The following is a 23912-nucleotide window of genomic DNA, read 5'->3' on the forward strand; positions in this document are numbered from 1 at the left end:
CCCAGTCTCTGCTGTCCCTAAGCTAATGTATGCTTCTCATGTACATTTTCAGTACAGGTGGAGTTTACATAGGTTCCTCTGTCCCAGCTACTCTTTCTCAAAAGGTACCTAATGTTCCTAAACACTCAGTTTTCAGTGGATGGCTGACAAGACAGCTGTCACAAAGGAAAAGCAGAGCTGTCAGGCTGGTGGAGGCTGTGGAAAGTGAAGACAGACTGGAAGCAAAGACACTGCCTGCAAGCAACACCTTCAGTCCTTACAACAAGATGCCCTCATTTACAGACTGAATCACCACGTGAGCTTCTCTAGACAGGTATGTCTTCTGACACCACACCTGCCTTGTGAAACAGGCCGGCTTTGTGATGTAGTCTGATGGCTGGTTCCGTCATCTGTGAGGTACAGACCACAGGCATAGCATGGAGAGTCATTAGGCACCAGGACCCTGAGTGCCTACATATAGGAATGGTTGGTCTCCTCATGCTAATGAGGTTTTAGACCATGCTGATCCCGACTTCTGTTCTGTGGGATTTAGGGTATCTCTTATATATCTATGGTTCCATCTTCATTATTATCCTAACTATCTGGCAAGTGAAAGAGAGTTACCATGGATTAACAGAACATAAAAGGAGCTTCTGCCCGGTAGGGAAATGCTATGACCATGGCTACACTAGTTAAATCTTAGATAAGACACATTCAGTTACTCTTTATAGTACTTATCTTTCTCAGAGCCTAGAAATAATGCCCTGCTAGCCCACCCCTTCTGTATATTCTAGTTGAAAATTAAGAATTTCTATCTAACTTGGGTTGAGTGCTAGATAAAATGGAATCTACCTCACTGGATTTCTTCTGACCTCCAAAAATGGGGGATTTTTCTTATTGGTGGACTTAGTAAGCAGAAGTCCTTGGCTGAGGGCCACCACCATTTAATCCATTCCATTATCCCTCCTGTATCACATTAAGCCCCCTGACAAACTTGTCCTGAGAAAGGGGACAGGAGGTATAGAACATGGAAAGCACTGAAGTAAGTGCGAAATAAGTAAAAAAATGAAATGTTCAGGTGAAAAACTGGAGTACAGGACAAACATATAGACAAGTGTATAAAATGCAGACAGATATACAGAAAGAGACTGGGAAATGTATATTTCCTTTGTTTCATTTTGGATGTGAAAAAAAATGATGTCCCAGCGTCACACTCTTTTAATTCTTTTTCTTTAAGAGTCACCGAAAAGTCAGACAAGGGGCTAGAGATGCAGCGTCAAGAGGTAAAGTCTCAGTCTCTGCTCTCACTCCCCTCCACTGTGGGCAAGGAACCCTGTCCCTTGATGGGCCCTGGTGCCAGGAGCCAGGTACTCTAACCACTGAAGACTTCCATTGTCTAAGCTGACAAATTCTCCCAGAAAAAAAATAGGGGGGATGGGAAATCAGAGTCTGGGAATGTTCTAAAGTCCACCTTACCCCCAGGAATGAAAAGAGGAAACACGGGAGAAGTCCTTAACTGTGTCACTTACTAGTTTTATGACCCTCTGGAAGTCTCTTCATCTCTCAGTCTTGTCCTACGAAACAGTATCTGATGATCCTGCCTCACTCACAGCATAGCTGTGAAGATCAAATGAGAGCAGGCCCAGAAGAGCACATCAAAACTGGTTAAGTCATACACAGACGTGCTTTACAGCACTCACTGTTGGAGTTTGCAATCTCCTCTCATTCAAAGGCTTCCTATAGGAGTCCCTGAACCCTCTCCTTTTCCATATAACACTGTCTCCTGGTTTCTCAGCTAGGAGACTTTCCCAGGAAGAAGCTGAGAAGCCGTGGGAGCTGCTTTCTGTCATGAGAAGGTGATCTCTTGCTCTTTGCAGTCTCCCAATTCCCAACCTAGCCTGTGATCATTTGTCTGTTTGACCTGTGACAAGGTTGGAGAGGAGAATGGCTGGGAGGGAGCCAGACACATTGGAGCCTGGAGCACTGGTTTGGAGGGTTGCCAGGGCAAGGGGCGCTCAGCTACTTCAGAAGAGTGTCCTAGTTCTCTGTGCTAGGCTCAAGTGGCCCTGGAATTCAGGAGTTCACTAGTAGATGCACTAGTTCATAAAAGACTCTACATGGTTTTGCACTCAAGCCACAAGACAAGTTATACAGTCAGGCGAATAGATAATTAAGTGCATAATTAATTCATCATTTTCATATTCTCTTTACAGCTACACCCATTCAAGGGCAGACCCTGGACCCTGCTGACATTACCTCCTCTGGTTCTGTCTTCAGGGAGGTCAGTTCCTGGGACAGCCCTCAGACAGGAGCTTGTCATATTATTTCTTTCTTCTCTAGAGAAAGGGGATGGACTCTCAAGAGATGTTGTGTACACTCTTTAATCCCCAGAACAGAGTTCCCAAAAGCATCTCCTTTTTCATAGTTTGGAAATACTGAATACCAGGTCACAGCCTCGGCCCCTAAAGAGAATGACTCCAGGTTCTACATGGTGATGTTCCTGGTGCTGTGCCATCAGCTAAACATTGCACCCCCTGCCTGCCTTCTCCTAGCTCAGCTTCTCAACACAGGTCACAAAGGACTCACCGACCACCCACTCTCTCAAGGCCCTGTGCTCCCATCAGTTGTCTGAGACCTCATCCAACAAGCCCCAGGCCCTCAGCCCAGCCCACCATAACTCGCCAAATGTCATTTCCCTAGGGGAAAAAACAGATGAGTAAACAGGCAGCAGAGGCAGGCCTCTGAGCTTATAGGACTAGGGGAGGGCAGCCCAGTCTGAGGCCAAAGAGGCAGCTGTCACTCCATCAGTAACAGACGGTTGCTATGTTTCCCTCCCCAGCCAGGACTGGCTTCCTCAAGAGGGGAGTGTGCGGCAGCTCCTGTGTGAAGATCCCTGCTGCCAAACCTGCAACGGCATGGCTCTGGAGATTCAGCAGGTGCTGGCAGAGGAGAATACCCTGGTCTCCCCCACTTCAGGGGGGCCAGCACAGGGCTCCTCTTGCCTAGAGGTTTTGTCCACTCCTAAAGTTTCTTTCCAGCAGAGTATGGAGCATCATTCCCCACACTCCAAAGACCTTTCACATCCATCTGCAAACTTCACAGTGTCACAGAAGTCCTTGGCACAGTCAGTGGCCCAGTCAACTGGTACAGCTGGCATCCATGATTACTGGGCTGAACAACTCAAGCTAAGGCAGGGATTTCAAATGCCAGAAGTGCCCGGGGTCCCAGAGACTATGCTTTCTTCGAGATTTGAGGAGCCAAGGGTTTCAGTGAACCTGCAGGAGATAATCCAGAGCCACCCCAACCTTGTCTATGGGAATCAAGGCCAGCAGCCCTTGAATACCCAGGTCTCTCTCCTGACCCTGAATCGAGAAATCACAGCTCTAACACATCCTGTGGCCTTAAATATGGTCACTGTTCTCCCTGCCCACCTGCCGTTCCTTAGTCCTGAAGTCCTGAGGCTTCTTGAGGTGCATGTAAGAAGACTGATGCATTTCCAGAGGTGGGGGCTCCCCAGACGTGTGGAAGAGTCCCTGAGGCAGCTTATGCCAAACCCGCCACTATTTTGCCACCCTGTACATAATCAACCAGTTTCTTTCATCCAGAATGATATTTCTCAGTTCTCTGTTGAGAAATTCAGGACCATTTCATACCAGAACTGGGGCTCATGTATAGCTGGCCAACCCACCCAGGCCTTCTGGGTTTCTGAATGGTCCATTATGGACCCAGAACAAAGACAGTATGACCAAATCTCAAACCGTATGACTCTAGCCTCACCCTATGTAGCTCTCAAAGAATTAAGGGGCCTTTATCTAATGCCTGGGCAACAGGCTAGTGATTCAGAGGGCCCTGTGCAGCTGAAATACAGCCAGCTATTCTGTGGCCTCCCTTCTCTGCACAGCGAGTCCCTGGTTGACACCTTCTTGGGTTATCAAGGCCTCTCCATGAACGGGAGCATGTCCAAGCACTCCTTGAAGTATCCTTTTCTCTTCAAGGAGCTCTCCTGCTTCCCTCTGATGCCTAAAACTCTGCTCCAGTCAGTTCTACCCTCTTCTCCATCTTCCCCAAATTGGACAGCTCCACCTGAGCACCAACAAGCTCAGATCAGTAGCCCCTTGCTGACTCTGGACGAATGTGAGGCCTTGGAGTCGCACCTGCTGCAGAGGCAGCTCCAGCTTCGGTGGGACTTTCCAGATGTTTTCCAGAGAGATCAGCACACTGAGAGCCCTGTGCAGTGTAAGCCCAGTGACCAAGCCCAATCTTCTGAGACTGGTAAAACTTCCTGGCCAGGTCAGCCTGTCTCCATCATCACAAAGAAACTATTCTTCCCGGAGCAGGCCAGGAGGCTGCTGGAATTCCACCTCCAGAGACAGTTGGTTCATGATCGCTCGAGCCTGCCCTGGAAGATCCAGCGGTCCCTCCAGTTGCTCCTGCCCTCTGCTGGCCAGCAGACTCTGTCCAGGAGCAGCACAGCCCTGGACAATGTGAATGTCCCCCAACCCACAGATCTAGAGGGCACTGGGGTTGGCAACCCACTCCCAGCCATTAAGGGCCCAGCGTCAGTCCCTATGCCACATGTGATTGACCAGGCCAAGGCAACACTGCAGAGCCATGTTGACTCCAAATGCGAGGAGATTCACCAGGGCAAGGTTCCTGTCTGCATATGTGGCTCTTGCGAGTTCAGAATTCCTGGGGGCCTGCAAGTGGCTCCCTTCACCTGCATCCAAGAAAGCAAGCCCCTGGAACTACAGGCAGCAGATGACCTGGACCAACGACAGGAAGTTACACCCTGGATGCCAACAGCCCTTGACCAGCATCAACAAGCCTCATCAGATGCTCTCATTAAACATCCTAAGTTGCCCTGGGCCCTGTCTCAGGGAGCCATTGAGAAACTGAAGACAACTTTACAGCACAAGTATCTGGCCTTCTTGTCAGGGCTGCCTGCTCTTTATTATGTGGCTCTCTCCAGGGCTATGGCTCCAGCAATTACTTCCCCAGCTATGAAGACAGAGATGGTGCCTGGACCTGTCCAATTCCCAACAGAACCTCTGACTCAGGTGCCCTCACCTGAAGAGCAGGGTCTGAGTCCTGGGCCAGGCTTTCAAGATGGCAATGAGGCTTGTGCAGACGCTGCAGGTGAATTCCAGGCTGAAGTGCAGATAGAAGAGATAATCAAGATGGTGCCTCAAGAAAGCCAGACAGGGCCTGTGAGGCCCTGCTCACTCAAGGAACCTATCTTGGCTAAACTAAATTTCCATCTGAGAAAGAAGATCCTAGAGATACAACTGGGAATTCCCCTAAAGGCAAGGGCGTCCAGAGAAAAAACTGTAGCAATGCCAAAGGACATGTGCACACAGGAGTCTCCTGGGAAGCTAGACAACCAAGGAAAACCACCACTCCAGGATCTCCCCATCCCACCAGACACACCACGTTCCCCAGATCCAGAATGGCTCCACCTCACAGAAGAGCTAGCCACGGAGTTAAAGACAGTGCCTCAGAAACAGAAGCAACATCATTCCAGTGCAGCACACTGTGATTCTGTCCACTGGGCCACCCAGATCTCACAATCCAGTGGGGACATGACAGAGGCCAAAGCCCAGGTGCTTTGTGCTCAGCTGGAAGCCAGTGTGAACAACCCCAGCCTGGAGGAGCCCCAGAGCTCTGAACCCCAGAGGCCTGATAAGAGCAAGGACTCAGCCCAAGTTCCCACACTGGCAGAAAAGAGAAAGAAGCTAGGCAAACCCAAATCAGTTGGGGAGCACGGAGAAGGGGATGCAAGCTTCACACTCTCCTCCACAAGAGAAAAAAACCACTCAACTGAAGCGCAGAGGCCAGAAGGGGTGCTCCTGAACAGGACACCCCACAGCTCCTGTTGCCAGAGACGTCATTTTCACTTTGATGCTCCCTGCCAGCACAGTCCTCAGCATCACCCTCAGCTTAAACTCCCAGAGCTACCTCCTGGAGTCCCTGAGGGAAAAGACTCTGAGAAGAATGACCCGCGAGCCAGTCAAGCCAAGCTCAATGTCATCCTCAAACCAGCAAGAGTTCCTGAGAATGCCCAGGTGGTACCCCAGGTGTCACAGGGCCAGCCTTTCCTGGGCCAACTCACTCCAGGTAACCCATTGCGGGGCCACACTTTACATGGTCAGATGTTGCAGGGGCCAGTGATGCCAGGCTATACTCACCAGAGGCCCAGTCTTCCAGATTCTGGCTTTAGAAATAAGATGAAATCTTTTTTGCACTGTATTAACCTCAAAACAAAAGGCAAAGGACATAAGGAATCCACGTCCTCCACCTCTGAGAAAATGGCTAACACAAGAAAAGTAAATGTAACAAAGAGCCTGGCTCCAGCCAAAAGTCCCAAGGAGAGAACTAAGACAGAGAAGACAAGAGGGGACCTGAAGGCCCAATTTCCACCCCCTGAGAAGCAGATGGGCCTGGTCTTCACGGACATACCCCGGTCCCTGGACAGCAAGTTCTGGCACCACTCCCACTCGCATCAACTCCACTCAGCCTCTGTTCTGAGCAACCCCCACCACTGCCCTCGGCACTGTCCTCGAGTGGTTTGTGCCACGCAACCAGGGAATCCACCATGACCCTCAGCTGTCACCTCAGACAAAAGCACTGGTCTGCTCAAGAAGACTCATCGCAATCAAAAGACTTCATGGTCTACCCAATGTCTGCATCCCTTGAAGAGGATACTACTGTAATTTTCATTAATGTACAGGTGGGCAGAATACCACCCAAAATACACTCTATATGTCTAAGCAGAGAGTTGTGTGTCTGCTCTTTACTCCACTGTGGTGTGTTCAGGAAAGGCACATGGGAAGTAAATGTTCTTCCTATCTAGAAAAGGAGCTGTAACTCACACTTAAGCTGGGTCAGCATTCCACACAACACCCCCCTCACTGGACTGTGGAGAAAGGGACTTAAGCAGAGAAGGAAGGCCCTTGTCTAAGGTACACTGAAAGTAAAGATCAGGCTTGACTTCTATCATGGCATCCTTGGGCACAGAGGACCATTGTGGGCCTGAGGATAGTACTGTCAAGAAGGAGTAGCCAGGAATCCCACAAGCAAAATTCATTGATGATTTCTATATATGCCCACAATCTGGAGGGAAGTGCCAGTGTTCCAGCTTTGAGGAGGTGCTTTGGTTTATTATCAACAGCATATTAATATAACTCATGTCAGAAGCAAATGGTAGAATCTCCCCTCTTTGCCCCTCTTTGGCTAGATCGTTCTGGAGAACACACCTGGGAGGCTGCTGGAGCTCTCTCGCCTGTATCCCACTTCCACTGCCTATCAGCTGCATGGAGTGAATGACACCTGGGGAGGCACACAAATCATTACATTAGTATGACATGTAATGAAACAGGGAATCCTGCCGCAGGATTACTGAAGTACTCTTCTTAGGAGGACCCCAGAAGGGTCACAATAAAAATAACCTTGATTATGCTGTACACTAACAGTGCCATGTGTCAATTATATCTTAAAACTGGCAGGGAATTCCCTGGTGGTCCGGTGGTTAGGACTCGGCAGGAGGCATGGGTTTGATCCCTGGTCAGGGAACTAAGATTCCACAAGCTGAACCACATAGCCAAAGTAAAAATGGGAAGAAAAATATTAAAAAAAAAAAAAAAAACACCTTGAGAAGTGTCTTATATTCAATTAAAATATTTGCTTCCTTACTATATGCAAGGTACTATCACAATCACAGCAAAGACATAGGAAGTACACAATGGAGTTCATGATTTCATGGGACAGTCTCACCTGCCCAAATTGTAAATCAACATAAATACCTGAATGGCCAATATTCACCTTAAACTACACAACAGTGAACTCCTGAGTCCCTGCCCCAACCATCATCTAATTACATATACAAAACATGCTCCAATCACAGTAGTCACATCAGTTAATAGCAATTCCGTCTTTCCAGTTGTTCTGGACAAAAACAGTGGTGTCATCCTTGACATTTTTCCTGATCATTCACATCCAAACCATCCTTTTGGCTACATCTTATGAAATGAATTCAAAACATGACCATTTCTCTCTCTGATGCTATGATTACTGCAATAGTAACATGACTAATCTCTCAGCTTCTGCCTGAGATCATACTTCTAACATTTTTTTTCTCAACACAGAAGCTTGCTGCACCTAAGGTAAGGTCCTAGCTGTTGATAATTAGATAGAAAGATAGATCAGATGGTGATGATGGTGGTGATGCACAAATGGAGGAAGGGAAGGGGAGGGAGGAGGAGGAGAAAGAAGGAAATAAAGAAAAATTGAAATGTAAAACCATAAAACTGAATAAGACCACCAAGGCAATGATTCACAAACAAAGAACAGATCTAAGGACCAGGTTCTGGGACAGCCCAACATTAAGAAATTGAAGGGATTAAGCTTCTGGTTCAGGATGGCAGAGTAGAAGGACATGTGCTCATCTCCTCCTGGGAGAACACCAAAATCACAACTAGTTGTTGAACAAGCATCAACAGGAGAACACTGGAATCCACCAAAAAAAAGATACCCCATGTCCAAAGACAAAGAAGCCACAGCAAGATGTCCCTCCCAGCAGGAAGCTTACACAAGCCTCTTAACTTCCTCCATCAGAGGGCAGACAGAAGAAGCAAGAACCACAAAACCACAGAGGCTACTCCGCTATAAAAGGAATGCATTTAAATCTGTTCTAATGAGGTGGACAAAACTAGGGCCCATTATATAGAGTGAAGTAAGTCAGAAAGAGAAATATAAATATCATATATTGACGTATATGGAATCTGAAGAGATGGTGCTGATGAATTTACAGAAATTTTACAATACCATGTGTAAAACAGACAGCCAGTGGGGATTTTCTGTATGATTCAGGGAACTCAAACAGGGGCTCTGCAGCAGGCTGAAGGGTGGAGTGGAGAGGGAGATGAGAGGGAGGTCTGGGAGGGAGGGGACATGGGTGTGCCTATGGCTGATTCTTAATGTATGACAGAAAACCACAAAATTCTATAAAGCAATTATCCTCCAATTAAAAAAAAAAGCAGCAATCCCACAGAAGCTAGAACAAAAACCACATTACAGAAAGTTAATCAGGATGAAAAAGCAGAAAGTTATGTCCCAGATGAAGGGACAAGGTAAAACCCCAGAACAACTAAATGAAGTGGAGACAGACAACCTTCCAGAAAAAGAATTTAGAATAATGATAGTGAAGATGATTCAGGACCTCGGGAAAACAATGGAGAAGGTGCAAGAAATGTTTACCAAAGACCTAGAAGAACTAAAGAACAAACAAACAGAGATGAATAATACACTGCTGCTGCTGCTGCTGCTGCTTAGTCGCTTCAGTTGTGTCCGACTCTGTGTGACCCCATAGACGGCAGCCCATCAGGCTCCCCTGTCCCTGGGATTCTCCAGGCAAGAACACTGGAGTGGGTTGCCATTTCCTTCTCCAATGCATGAAAGTGAAAAGTGAAAGTGAAGTCGCTCAGTCAACAGAATAACTGGGGCAAAAGAATGGATAAATGACCTGGAAGACAGAATGGTGGAAATCACTGCCACAGAACAGAATATAGGAAAAAGAATGAAAAAAATTAAGACAGCTTAAGAGGCCTCTGGGACAACATTAAACACACCAACATTCACATTACAAGGGTCCCAGAAGGAGAAGAGAGAGAGAAAGGACCTGAGAAAGTAAAAGTATTTGAAGAAATCATAGCCAGAAACTTCCCTAACATGGAAAAGGAAACAGTCAACCAGGTCCAGGAATCAGAGAGAGTCCCAGGCAAGATAAACCCAAGGAGGAACACACCGAGACACATGGTAATCAAACTGACAAAAATTAAAAGATAAAATATTGAAAGCAACAAGGGGAAAACTACAAATAACATATAAGGGAATTCCCATCAGGTTATCAACTGATTTCTCAACAGAAACTCTACAAGCCAGAAGGGAATGGTATGATATATTTAAACTGATGAAAGGGAAGAACCTACAGCCAAAAATACTCTACCTAGCAAGACTCTTATTCAGATCTGATGGAGAAATCAAAAGCTTTCCAGACAAGCAAAAGTTAAGATAATTCAGCACCACCAAAACAGTTCTACAACAAATGCTAGAAAAACTTCTCTAGGCAGAAAACATAAAAGACCTACATAAAATAAACCCAAAACAATTAAAATGGTAATAGTATCATACATATTGATAATTACTTTAAATATAAATGGATTAATGCACCAACCGAAAGACAGAGACTGGCTGGGCAAATGAAAACATGTGCATGTATGCACTTCCACTCACGACATCACTCTGCTTGACTCCCCAAATTATATGTAATTATTTTATATTGTTAAGTTAATCATGTTCTCATTATGGATTGCAATTGTAATTATCTTTTACTTTTTATCTGGCTACTGATTGTGAAAACTGATAAACATCTTTTACTATTGTGATTAAAAGTAACTATTATTCACTTAATACCATTGTATCATGACTAGTCAACAGAAAAATAACAGAATTCGGTATCACCAAAGCTACCATTTAATAGAAAAACCTGTAATCACTTTTTAAAATCCAGATGCATATTATTTTTTTATCCACAGCTCCAGATATGTTTCTAATGATCAGTTCAGTTCAATTCAGTCACTCAGTCATGTCTGACTCTTTGCAACCCCATGAACCACAGCACGCCAGGCCTCCCTGTCCATCACCAACTCCCAGAGTTTACCCAAACTCATGTCCATCGAGTCAGTGATGCCATCCAACCATCTCATCCTCTGTCATCCCCTTCTCCTCCTGCCCTCAATCTTTCCCAGCATCAGAGTCTTTTCAAATGAGTCAGTTCTTCGCATCAGGTGGCCAAAGTATTGGAGTTTCAGCTTCAACATCAGTCCTTCCAATAAACACCCAGGATTGATCTCCTTTAGAATGGACTGGGTGGATCTCTTTGCAGTCCAAGGGACTCTCAAGAGTCTTCTTCAACACCACAGTTCAAAAGCATCAATTCTTCGGCGCTCAGCCTTCTTCACAGTCCAACTCTCACATCCATACATGACCACAGGAAAAACCATAGCCTTGACTAGACGGACTTTTGTTGGCAAAGTAATGTCTCTGCTTTTCAATATGCTATCTAGGTTGGACATAACTTTTCCAAGGAGTAAGTGTCTGTTAATTTCATGGCCGCAGTCACCATCTGCAGTGATTTTGGAGCCCAAAAAAATAAAGTCTGACACTGTTTCCCCAACTATTTCCCATGAAGTGATGGGACCAGATGCCATGATCTTCGTTTTCTGAATGTTGAGCTTTAAGCCAACTTTTTCACTCTCCACTTTCACTTTCATCAAGAGGCTTTTGAGTTCCTCTTCACTTTCTGCCATAAGGGTGGTGTCATCTGCGTATCTGAGGTTATTGATATTTCTCCTGGCAATCTTGATTCCAGCTTGTGTTTCTTCCAGTCCAGCGTTTCTCATGATGTACTCTGCATAGAAGTTAAGTAAGCCGGGTGACAATATACAGCCTTGACGTACTCCTTTTCCTATTTGGAACCAGTCTGTTGTTCCATGTCCAGTTCTAACTGTTGCTTCCTGACCTGCATACAGATTTCTCAAGAGGCAGGTCAGGTGGTCTGGTATTCCCATCTCTTTCAGAATTTTCCACAGTTTATTGTAATCCACACAGTCAAAGGCTTTGGCATATTCAATAAAGCAGCTCAGCTTTCTTTATAGCCCAACTCTCACATCCATACATGACTACTGGAAAACCCATAGCCTTGACTAGACAGACCTTTGCTGACAAAGTAATGTCTCTGCTTTTTAATATGCTATCTAGGTTGGTCATAACTTTCTTTCTAAGGAGTAAGTGTCTTTTAATTTCATGGCTGCAATCACCATCTGCAGTGATTTTGGAGCCCAGAAAAATAAAGTCTGACACTGTTTCCACTGTTTCCCCATCTATTTGCCGTGAAGTGATGGGACTGGATGTCATGATCTTAGTTTTCTGAATGTTGAGCTTTAAGCCAACTTTTTCACTCTCCTCTTTCACTTTCATCAAGAGGCTCTTTAGTTCTTCTTCACTTTCTGCCATAAGGGTGGTGTCATCTGCATATCTGAGGTTATTGATATTGATCACCCATGTTTAAAAAAAAATTGAGGTGAAAAGCAGGAATGAGTGAGCAAAGACTGAGAAGTAATAGCCAGTGACATAGGAGGAAAACCAGGAGAGTACTAGAAGCCAAGAGAGATAAGTATTTCAAGGGAAAGTGGTCAACTGCATGAATGTTGCCAATCTGCCAAGTAAGATGAGGACTCACAGTTGATCATTAGATTTAATAACAGAGATCATTTGTGGCCTTGAGAAGAATAAGATGAAAGACTGAGGTAAAGGCATAACAAGTGGATTTGAGAGAGAGCAATTGGTGATAACAAGTGTAATCAACTGCTTTAGAGAGGTTTTTCCACAGAGTTGCAGAAAAATGAGGAAATAGCATCAGGAGGGTTTTTTAAAGGTAGGAGATATATTCAGTAGCATGTTGGATGTTGATGGAAAAGATCCAGTCAAGAGAAATAACTTGATGCAGGAGAGAAAGGGGGAGCTGTTGGAGCAATGTCATGGTGCAGAAGTGGCAGAATAGGAGTGAGTCCCCAGGTTGAAGGGTTGGCCTTGGCTTAAATCACAGATGGCTTGCTGGTGCTAAGTACAGAGAAAGGGACAGTAATGGGGGACTTTGTGTATCATAAGAACAGTTTCCCTACAATTAAAGAATGGGGCAAATACCTAAAGGAGTGAATGACAAACTGGGAGGAACTGATAAAGACAGCCAAAACTCTGGAAGTTACCATGGCAGGTGGTTTCTTTTAGGGCTTAAGAAGTCAGTAGCAGAACATGAGCCCAGGTGGGCAAACATGTGGTTGGTGATCACATGTGTGAAGCAGATGTTCTTGGAATATAAGGGGAGAAAGCTCCAGATACACAGAGCATGAAGAAGTTGGGGCTTGAGACTGAGAAAATGGGCAGGTGTGGCATCCTAGTGTCCAGGAAGAGACCAGGATGTCTGCGGGTGGGAAGTGAGAACTGGGAAACAGAAAGACAGAGAGGCTGCCCTGAGTAGATGGGAGGGACCTCTGCTTTGGACACCTCGTTTCTCTCACAAGGTGACACTTCTGCATTCTCACCTTCTGACCTACCACAGAAGAGCCAAAAGCTGCAGTAAGGACAGGAAGTGCTGCAGCTTTCTCGCGATATGGTGTGGGGCTCTGTGGGGTGCCCCTGCCTCACTGATTCCCAAGGAAATCCAGGATGGCTCAACATACATCAAACCAGGAGGTGGAAGCAGGACTCTTCTCCTGTGAGGACCCATAATGCAGCACAATGTGTCCTGCGAGCAGGATGCAGAAAAGCCAGGGTGGGAAGAAGCAAGAGTGTCCCTCTGGATGGTGATACTGTGCCCCCAAGGGGAGGAGGCACAAGGCTCAACCCTGCTGAGCCACACCCTCCATTGTTTCCCTAAAGCATCCCCAAAGATCAGAGGAGGTCTTGTGGCAGGCACATCCTCCCAGCCTGCTGGGAGTTGAAAAGAGAGCCACAGAGGAGAGGAGAGGGAGGTCAAGTGGAAGCTGAGGTTAGTGTGCAAACATCCTGGCTTAGGTGAAATGGGCCCCTCCTGTGGTCCACCACAGGCTACCGGCCCTAGAAAAGCATGAATTCATAGTGCTGACCAAGTCCTGCAAGAAAGGGCTGGGGGCAGAGAGATGAGCTGGAACCAAGACCTTCAGGATTCTCAATTTCTCACCAAAACCAAGAGCTGAGAGAAGATAGGCTCAGAGCCTAGGATTCATGCAGGATGGTATAGTGGGATGAAGTCTCACTCATCCCATCCTATAACCCTAGCACAAGCCCCACCATCCAGCTCCCCCTTGACTCAAGAGCTAAAATCAGAATGAAAACCCTCATGGCAGAGTACAAACTCCAGAACTGCTGGCAGATGCTAGGAATACAGTGGTGCTTGCTTGAGAACATTGGAGTTTGCCTCTCTGTTCTGCAGTACCACCCTGTCCTACATGGAGCCCTTAGCCTGGTCTCTGCAGAGAGCCTTTCAGAATTCTAGAGAAAGGATAACAGCTGATCTTTCAATAGAAACGCTTCAGGCCAGAAGGGAATGGCAGGAGATACTTAAAGTGATGAAAGAGAAAAACCTACAGCCCAGATTACTGTACTCAGCAAGGATCTCATTCAAATATGAAGGCGAAATCAAAGGCTTTTCAGACAAGCAAAAGCTGAAAGAATTCAGCACCACCAAACCAGCTCTCCAACAAATGCTAAAAGATCTTCTCCAGACAGGAAATACAGAAAGGGTGTATAAACTCGAACCCAAAACAACAAAGTAAATGGCAATGGGATCATACTTATCAATAATTACCTTAAATGTAAATGGGTTGAATGCCCCAACCAAAAGACAAAGACTGGCTGAATGGATACAAAAACAAGACCCCTATCTATGTTGTCTACAAGAGACCCACCCAAGGGACACATACAGACTGAAAGTGAAGGGCTGGAAAAAGATATTCCATGCAAATAGAGACCAAAAGCAAGCAGGAGTACCAATACTCATATCAGATAAAATAGACTTTAAAATAAAGGCTGTGAAAAGAGACAAAGGACACTACATAATGATCAAAGGATCAATCCAAGAAGAAGATATAACAATTATATATGCACCCAACATAGGAGCACCACAATATGTAAGGCAAATGCTAACAAGTATGAAAGGGGAAATTAACAATAACACAATAATAGTGAGAGACTTTAATACCCCACTCACACCTATGGATAGATCAACTAAACAGAAAATTAACAAGGAAACACAAACTTTAAATGATACAATAGACCAGTTAGACCTAACTGATATCTATAGGACATTTCACCCCAAAACAATGAATTTCACCTTTTTCTCATGCACATGGAATCTTCTCCTGGACAGATCACATCCTGGGCCATAAATCTAGCCTTGGTAAATTCAAAAAAATTGAAATCATTCCAAGCATCTTTTCTGACCACAATGCAGTAAGATTACAATTACAGGAGAAAAACTATTAAAAATTCCAACATATGGAGGCTGAACAACACGCTGCTGAATAACCAACAAATCACAGAAGAAATCAAAATATGCATATAAACTAATGAAAATAAAAACACAAAAAACCCAAAACCTATGGGACATGGTAAAAGCAGTGCTAAGGGGAAGGTTCATAGCAATATAGGCTTACCTCAAGAAACAAGAAAGAAGTCAAGAAAATAACCTAACTCTACATCTAAAGCAACTAGAAAAGGAAGAAATGAAGAACCCCAAGGTTAGTAGAAGGAAAGAAATCTTAAAAATTAGGGCAGAAATAAATGCAAAGAAACAAAAGAGAACATAGCAAAAATCAACAAAGCCAAAAGCTGGTTCTTTGAGAAGATAAATAAAATAGACAAATCATTGGCCAGACTCATCAAGAAACAAAGGGAGAAGAATCAAATCAACAAAATTAGAAATGAAAATGGAGAGATCACAACAGGCAACACAGAAATACAAAGGATCATAAGAGACTACTTATGATCATCAGATCAGATCAGTTGCTCAGTCGTGTCCGACTCTTTGCGACCCCATGAATCGCAGCACGCCAGGCCTCCCTATCCATCACCAACTCGTGGAGTTCACTCAGACTCATGTCCATCGAGTCAGTGATGCCATCCAGCCATCTCATCCTCTGTCGTCCCCTTCTCCTACTGCCCCCAATCCCTCCCAGCATCAGAGTCTTTTCCAATGAGTCAACTCTTCGCATGAGGTGGCCAAAGTACTGCAGTATCAGCTTCAGCATCATTCCTTCCAAAGAAATCCCAGGGCTGATCTCCTTCAGAATGGACTGGTTGCATCTCCTTGCAGTCCAAGGGACTCTCAAGAGTCTTCTCCAACACCACAGTTCAAAAGCATCAATTCTTCGGCGCTCAGCCTTCTTCACAGTCCAACTCTCACATCCATACATGACCACAGGAAAAAACATAGCCTTGACTAGACGGGTCTTTGTTGGCAAAGTAATGTCTCTGCTTTTCAATATGCCTTCTAGGTTAGACATAACTTTCCTTCCAAGGAGTTAGCGTCTTTTAATTTCATGGCTGCAGTCACCATCTGCAGTGATTTTGGAGCCCCAAAAAATAAAGTCTGACACTGTTTCCCCAACTATTTCCCATGAAGTGATGGGACCAGATGCCGTGATCTTCGTTTTCTGAATGTTGAGCTTTAAGCCAACTTTTTCACTCTCCACTTTCACTTTCATCAAGAGGCTTTTGAGTTCCTCTTCACTTTCTGCCATAAGGGTGGTGTCATCTGCGTATCTGAGGTTATTGATATTTCTCCCAGCAATCTTGATTCCAGCTTGTGTTTCTTCCAGTCCAGCGTTTCTCATGATGTACTCTGCATAGAAGTTAAGTAAGCCGGGTGACAATATACAGCCTTGACGTACTCCTTTTCCTATTTGGAACCAGTCTGTTGTTCCATGTCCAGTTCTAACTGTTGCTTCCTGACCTGCATACAGATTTCTCAAGAGGCAGGTCAGGTGGTCTGGTATTCCCATCTCTTGAAGAATTTCCCACAGTTTATTGTGATCCACACAGTCAAAGGCTTTGGCATAGTCAATAAAGCAGAAATAGATGCTTTTCTGGAACTCTCTTGCTTTTTCGATGGTCCAGCGGATGTTGGCAATTTGATCTCTGGTTCCTCTGCCTTTTCTAAAACCAACTTGAACATCAGGAAGTTCACGGTTCACATATTGCTGAAGCCTGGCTTGGAGAATTTTGAGCATTACTTTACTAGCATGTGAGATGAGTGTAATTGTGCGGTAGTTTGAGCATTCTTTGGCATTGCCTTTCTTTGGGATTGGAATGAAAACTGACCTCTTCCAGTCCTGTGGCCACTGCTGAGTTTTCCAAATTTGCTGGCATATTGAGTGCAGCACTTTCACAGCATCATCTTTCAGGATTTGGAATAGCTCAACTGGAATTCTATCACCTCCACTAGCTTTGTTCATAGTGATGCTTTCTAAGGCCCACTTGACTTCACATTCCAGGATGTCTGGCTCTAGGTCAGTGATCACACCATCATGATTATCTGGGTCATGAAGATCTTTTTGTACAGTTCTTCTGTGTATTCTTGCCATCTCTTCTTAATATCTTCTGCTTCTGTTAGGTCCATACCATTTCTGTCCTTTATTGAGCCCATCTTTGCATGAAATGTTCCTTTGGTATCTCTGATTTTCTTGAAGAGATCTCTAGTCTTTCCCATTCTGTTGTTTTCCTCTATTTCTTTGCATTGATCGCTGAAGAAGGCTTTCTTATCTCTTCTTGCTATTCTTTGGAATTCTGCATTCAGATGTTTATATTTTTCCTTTTCTCCTTTGCTTTTTACTTTTCTTCTTTTCACAGCTATTTGTAAGGCCTCCCCAGATAGCCATTTTGCTTTTTTGCATTTCTTTTCCATGGGGATGGTCTTGATCCCTGTCTCCTGGACAATGTTACAAACCTCATTCCATAGTTCATCAGGCACTCTATCTATCAGATCTAGGCCCTTAAATCTATTTCTCACTTCCACTGTATAATCATAAGGGGTTTGATTTAGGTCATACCTGAATGGTCTAGTGGTTTTCCCTACTTTCTTCAATTTCAGTCTGAATTTGGCAATAAGGAGTTCATGGTCTGAGCCACAGTCAGCTCCTGGTCTTGTTTTTGCTGACTGTATAGAGCTTCTCCATCTTTGGCTGCAAAGAATATAATCAATCTGATTTCGGTGTTGACCATCTGGTGATGTCCATGTATAGAGTCTTCTCTTGTGTTGTTGGAAGAGGGTGTTTGTTATGACCAGTGCATTTCTTGGCAAAACTCTATTAGTCTTTGCCCTGCTTCATTCCGTATTCCAAGGCCAAATTTGCCTGTTACTTCAGGTGTTTCTTGACTTCCTACTTTTGCATTCCAGTCCCCTATAATGAAAAGGACATCTTTTTTGGGTGTTAGTTCTAAAAGGTCTTGTAGATCTTCATAGAACCGTTCAACTTCAGCTTCTTCAGCGTTACTGGCTGGGGCATAGACTTGGATTACTGTGATACTGAATGGCTTGCCTTGGAAACGAACAGAGATCATTCTGTTGTTTTTGAGATTGCATCCAAGTACTGCATTTCAGACTCTTTTGTTGACCATGATGGCTACTCCACTTCTTCTGAAGGATTCCTGCCCTCAGTAGTAGATATAATGGTCATCTGAGTTAAATTCACCCATTCCAGTCCATTTCAGTTCGCTGATTCCTAGAATGTCGACATTCACTCTTGCCATCTCTTGTTTGACCACTTCCAATTCGCCTTGATTCATGGACCTGACATTCCAGGTTCCTACGCAATATTGCTCTTTACAGCATTGGACCTTGCTTCTATCACCAGTCACATCCACAGCTGGGTATTGTTTTTGCTTTGGCTCCATCCCTTCATTCTTTCTTATGAGCATAAGAGACTACATACAGATAATCAGCAACTATATGCCGATAAAATGGACAACTTGGAAGAAATGGACAAATTCTTAGGAAAGTACAACTTTCCAAAACTGAACCAGGAAGAAATAGAAAATCTTAACAGACCCATCACAAGCACGGAAATTGAAACTGTAATCAGAAATCTTCCAGCAAACAAAACCCCAGGACCAGAAGGCTTCACAGCTGAATTCTACCAAAAATTCAGAGAAGACCTAACACCTTTCCTACTCAAACTCTACCAGAAAATTCCAGAAGAATATAAACTTCCAAACTCATTCTATGAGGCCACCATAACCGTAATATCAAAATCAGACAAAGATGCCACACACAAAAAAGAAAACTACAGGCCAATATCACTGATGAACATAGATGCAAAAATCCTTAACAAAATTCTAGCAAACAGAATCTAACAACATATTAAAAAGATCATACATCATGACCAAGTGGGTTTTATCCCAGGGATGCAAGGATTCTTCAATATCCGCAAATCAATCAATGTGATACACCGCATTAACAAATTGAAAGAGAAAAACTATATGATTATCTCAATAGATTCAGAGAAAGCCTTTGACAAAATTCAACACCCATTTATGATAAAAACCCTCCAGAAAGCAGACATAGAAGGAACATACCTCAACATAATAAAAGCTATATATGACAAACCCACAGCAAACATTATCCTCAATGGTGTAAAATTGAAAGCATTTCCCCTACAGTCAGGAACAAGACAAGGGTGCCCATTCTCACCACTACTATTCAACATAGTTTTGGAAGTTTTGGCCACAGCAATCAGAGCAGAAAAAGAAATAAAAGGAATCCAGATTGGAAAAGAAAAAGTAAAACTCTCACTGTTTGCAGATGACACGATCCTCTACATAGAAAACCCTAAAGACTCCACCAATAAAATTACTAGAGCTATTCAATGAATATAGTAAAGTTGCAGGATATAAAATTAGCAAATCCCTTGCATTCCTGTACACTAACAATGAGAAAACAGAGAAATTAAGGAAACAAGCCCATTCACCATTGCAATGAAAAGAATAAAATACTTAGGAATGTATCTACCTAAAGAAACAAAAGACCTCTATATAGAAAACTATAAAACACTGATGAAAGAAATCAAAAAGGACACAAATAGATGGAAATATATACCATGGATTGGAAGAATCAATATAGTGAAAATGAGTATACTACCCAAAGCAAACTATAGATGCAATGCAATCCCTATCAAGCTACCAACTGTATTTTTCACAGAACTAGAACAAATAATTTCACAATTTGTATGGAAATACAAAAAACCTCGAATAGCCAAAGCAATCTTGAGAAAGAAGAATGGAACTGGAGGAATCAACCTGCCTGACTTCAGGCTCTACTACAGGGCTACAATCATCAAGACAGCATGGTACTGGCACAAAGACAGAAATATAGATCAATGGAACAAAATAGAAAGCCCAGAGATAAATCCACACACCTATGGACACCTTATACAAAGGAAGCAAAATATACAATGGAGAAAAGACAATCTCTTTAACAAGTGGTGCTGGGAAAACTGGTCAATCACTTGTAAAAGAATGAAACTAGAACACTTTCTAATACCATACACAAAAATAAACTCAAAATGGATTAAAGATCTAAATGTAAGACCAGAAACTATAAAACTCCTAGAGGAAAACATAGGCAAAACACTCTCCGACATAAATCACAGCAGGATCCTCTATAATCCACATCCAGAGTATTGGAAATAAAAGCAAAAATAAATAAATGGGACCTAATTAAACTTAAAAGCTTTTGCACAACAAAGGAAACTATAAGCAAGGTGAAAAGACAGCCTTCAGAATGGGAGAAAATAATAGCAAACAAAGCAACTGACAAAGAACTAATCTGAAGAATATACAAGCAACTCCTGCAGCTCAATTCCAGAAAAATAAACGACCCAATCGAAAAATAGGCCAAAGAACTAAACAGACATTTCTCCAAAGAAGACATACAGATGGCTAACAAATACATGAAAAGATGCTCAACGTCACTCATTATCAGAGAAATGCAAATCAAAACTACAATGAGGTACCATTTCACACCAGTCAGAATGGCTGCTATCCAAAAGTCTATAAGCAATAAATGCTGGAGAGGATGTTGAGAAAAGGGAACCCTCTTACACTGTTGGTGGGAATGCAAACTAGTACAGCCACTATGGAGAACAGTGTGGAGATTCCTTAAAAAACTGGAAATAGAACTGCTATACGACCCAGCAATCCCACTGCTGGGCATACACACCAAGGAAACCAGAATTGAAAGAGACACGTACCCCAGTGTTCATCGCAGCACTGTTTATAGTAGCCAGGACATGGAAGCAACCTAGATGTCCATCAGCAGATGAATGGATAAGAAAGCTGTGGTACATATATACAATGGAATATTATTCAGCCATTGAAAAGAATATATTTGAATCAGTTCTAATGAGGTGGATGAAACTGGAGCCTATTATACAGAGTGAAGTAAGCCAGAAAGAAAACACCAATACAGTATATTAACACATATATATGGAATTTAGAAAGATGGTAATGATAACCCTATATGTAAGACAGCAAAAGAGACACAGATGTGTAGAACAGTCTTTTGGACTCTGTGGGAGAGGGCGAGGGTGGGATGCTTTGGGAGAATGACATTGAAACATGTATATTATCATATGTGAAACTAATCACCAGGCCAGGTTCAATGCATGAGAAAGGGTGCTTGGGGCTGGTGCACCTGGGATAACCCAGAGGGATGGGATGGGGAGGGACGTGGGAGGCGGTTTCAGGATGGGGAACACATGTACACCTGTGGCGGATTCACATCAATGTATGGCAAAACCATTACAATATTGTAATTAGCCTCCAATTAAAATAAATAAATTTATATTTTTAAAAAAAGAATTCTAGAGAGAGGATTTCAGGCAACTAACTTCCTGCAGTGGGGGGATGGCTTCTCCACAGAATCACTTCTCCTGTAAAACACTGAGTCTCAGCAAACAAGGACCGTGGCTGCTTCGTTTCTGTACCACCTCAACAAACACGGGGTGGGCACAGGAATAAACACCACTGGAGATGCTGCTTCCTGTGCCATGTGACAGGAGCTGAGTCTCTGCTCTTCCCCAGTCAGCCAAGCCTGTTGCTGCACCTGCTTCAGGGCAGAGGCCTGGGCTGTCGGAGAAGGAAGCACAGAGTCCACTGCAGGGAGAGGAAAGAAGGGAGGACAGCCCCGAGTGCAGGCGGGGACATGAGGAGTGAGAACAGTGCAGGCACACAAGGTGCTGGGGGAGGCCGAGGACCTGTGCCTAACGGGCTTGGAGAGGACTGTCCTTCCCAGGCACAGACCACAGTGAGGCCAGGACCCTGTGTACTTGCTCTGATGGGAGCACGGGAGGAGAGAGGGGGCCTGAGAAGGGGCCAGAAGGCGATCTGTTTCCAGAAGGAGGGGTGCCTGCTGCCAGCTGCCCCCCTTTCCCACCCTGTCCCCCTCCTCCACTGGAACATCTCTGGGTCCACAGCCAGGCAGAGAGCATACTGGGGGCTTTCCAGAGTGTATCATTCCCAAGGTCAAGCCCCACACTGAGGCCCCAGGGGCAGGGCCCCGGGCAGGCAGCCGGACACATGGGAATCCAGACAGCGGGAAGGGAAAGGAAACCATCTCTTGTGTAACAGCACTGGCAGCTGGGTGCATCAGAGGAGAGGGGCAGGGGAAAGTGAGAGGGCCAGAGCAGAGCTTCACTGCAGTCAAAGACACACGGTTACAGACACAAGAGGACATAATTTCAGTGATGCCACTCAGAGACTAACTTGGAGTAGCCATTCAGAAAACACACCTTCAGAGACTCATGAACACCCAGCGTCAGATGTGTCCACAGACTCTGGCAACCACACACATGGAACAGACATAGCCCCCCATCCCACAGGCCACAAACACAAAATGCATTCCAAATCCACAAAAACACAAATGCATTCCAAATCCACAAACACAAATGCATTCCAAATCCATCCTGCAAAGTCTTTCTCCTCCATAAAACCTCAGCCCAGGCTTGTTGATCCACCTCTAAACTCCAATTTGGAATTTCTGTCCCATTGCCTGTCCTTTAATAAAAACAGTCTTGCATCCACGTGCACACCCCTGCCCTTAATAACTGGCTGTGTGCTTTAAAAAAATATCAGTCAGCAAGTGAGTCCTCTGTCCTCTTCAGCAGTCTCATCCTTCACTTACGACACACCCCCTCCCACCCCAAGGAGTGTCCCAGTTTGCAGCAGGGCCCTGACCCTCACTCAGTCTCTGACGCAACAGAAACAGAATCTAAAGGAAGAGTCTACCAGCCAGACCTATCTGTCAAAATCGGCCTCAGGGAACTGTGAGGAACCCATTCTTGGTTCCTCAGGAAAAGCCCTTGACTCAGGATGTACCACATGACACTGCCCTAAACTTTTACAATAACTGTAGTCCATGCCCCTAACCCTAACCCTAACTACAATTCTAACCTCAATCACAAACAATCTAAAACCACAGTCTTTCAAGCAGGACCCTCAGAACACTGTACCTTAGAAAGGTAATGCTAGAGTGTGACCCAAAAACTGTTTCATGATCAGGTAAGTCTAGGAAAGAAAACTGCGATATTCCCTCTCCCCAGGAGCTAGATCCCTACTAAACCCTCCAGTCTGATTTGCAGCTTCAGGAATCACAGCCATTTATAACTCTCAAGGCAGAGGGCCATAAAACATCCAAAACCTCTCATCTAAACCAAATCAAATCACACAATACACTAAGCTTAAGTCCCTCTTCAGACCATCTTAGAAGCTTAAAACTCACCCCAACATAAAACTTATCTCCTTGCCCATTTGATCCCAATTTTAAACTCAAACAGTACCCTACTCCAATCTGAACACAATCCTAATCCAAGATGAACTAGCTCTATCAATAGGAATCATAAACGCAATTCCAAATCCTACTTTACCATCACCATTATTCTAGTCCTACGCTGACCACTGTCTACTTCCAATCTGTAACCACTATGTCATATTCCAAGCATAGTCTGAACTCTAACCCTGACCCTAGGCAGCCACACATCGGGTAATGTCTGCAACTACACTGAGCACAAACATCACACACTAATGAAGGAACAGGTCATCTGCAGTCCTGGGATCCCATAGCTCCCTCAGTAACATCTGCACAGTCATCAGGGCAGCCTGTCCCTGGAGGCCTCAGTGATCATCTGGGAGCCCAGGAGCACCAGTGCACCCAGGTCCTTTGACCCTTGTTAGATGTATTAGCCCTCAGGGGCCCAGCTCACCCCAAGCCCTGTTCCGGGACTAGCTTGGCTTCTGAGCTAAAATTCCTGCCATACCCCTCCCCGGCTCCCGCCTGCCAAGCTGGG

General features: G+C 44.5%; 1 protein-coding gene across 1 annotated transcript; it reads left to right on the plus strand.

The window, feature by feature from the left end:
- Positions 1–498: 498 nt before the first annotated feature.
- Positions 499–6575, plus strand: LOC113888829 (protein FAM205A-like). The gene is made up of 4 exons (XM_027535814.1): positions 499–639; positions 1217–1262; positions 1775–1835; positions 2819–6575. Exons 1-4 carry the CDS (start codon positions 499–501, stop codon positions 6573–6575), a joined length of 4005 nt encoding a protein of 1334 aa, XP_027391615.1.
- The last annotated feature ends 17337 nt before the right edge of the window (positions 6576–23912 follow it).

This window comes from Bos indicus x Bos taurus, unplaced genomic scaffold (assembly GCF_003369695.1).
Source record: "Bos indicus x Bos taurus breed Angus x Brahman F1 hybrid unplaced genomic scaffold, Bos_hybrid_MaternalHap_v2.0 tig00002160_arrow_arrow_obj, whole genome shotgun sequence".
NCBI classification, from domain to species: Eukaryota; Metazoa; Chordata; class Mammalia; order Artiodactyla; family Bovidae; genus Bos; species Bos indicus x Bos taurus.

Excerpts from the sequence above, each read along its gene's own strand:
- LOC113888829 (XM_027535814.1), top strand. The coding sequence starts at position 499 with ATGCTGATCCCGACTTCTGTTCTGTGGGATTTAGGGTATCTCTTATAT. Across the intron at positions 1,263-1,774 it reads TAGAGATGCAGCGTCAAGAG|CTAGGAGACTTTCCCAGGAA; the intron begins GTAAAGTCTCAG and ends CTGGTTTCTCAG. Across the intron at positions 1,836-2,818 it reads CTGCTTTCTGTCATGAGAAG|CCAGGACTGGCTTCCTCAAG; the intron begins GTGATCTCTTGC and ends TTCCCTCCCCAG.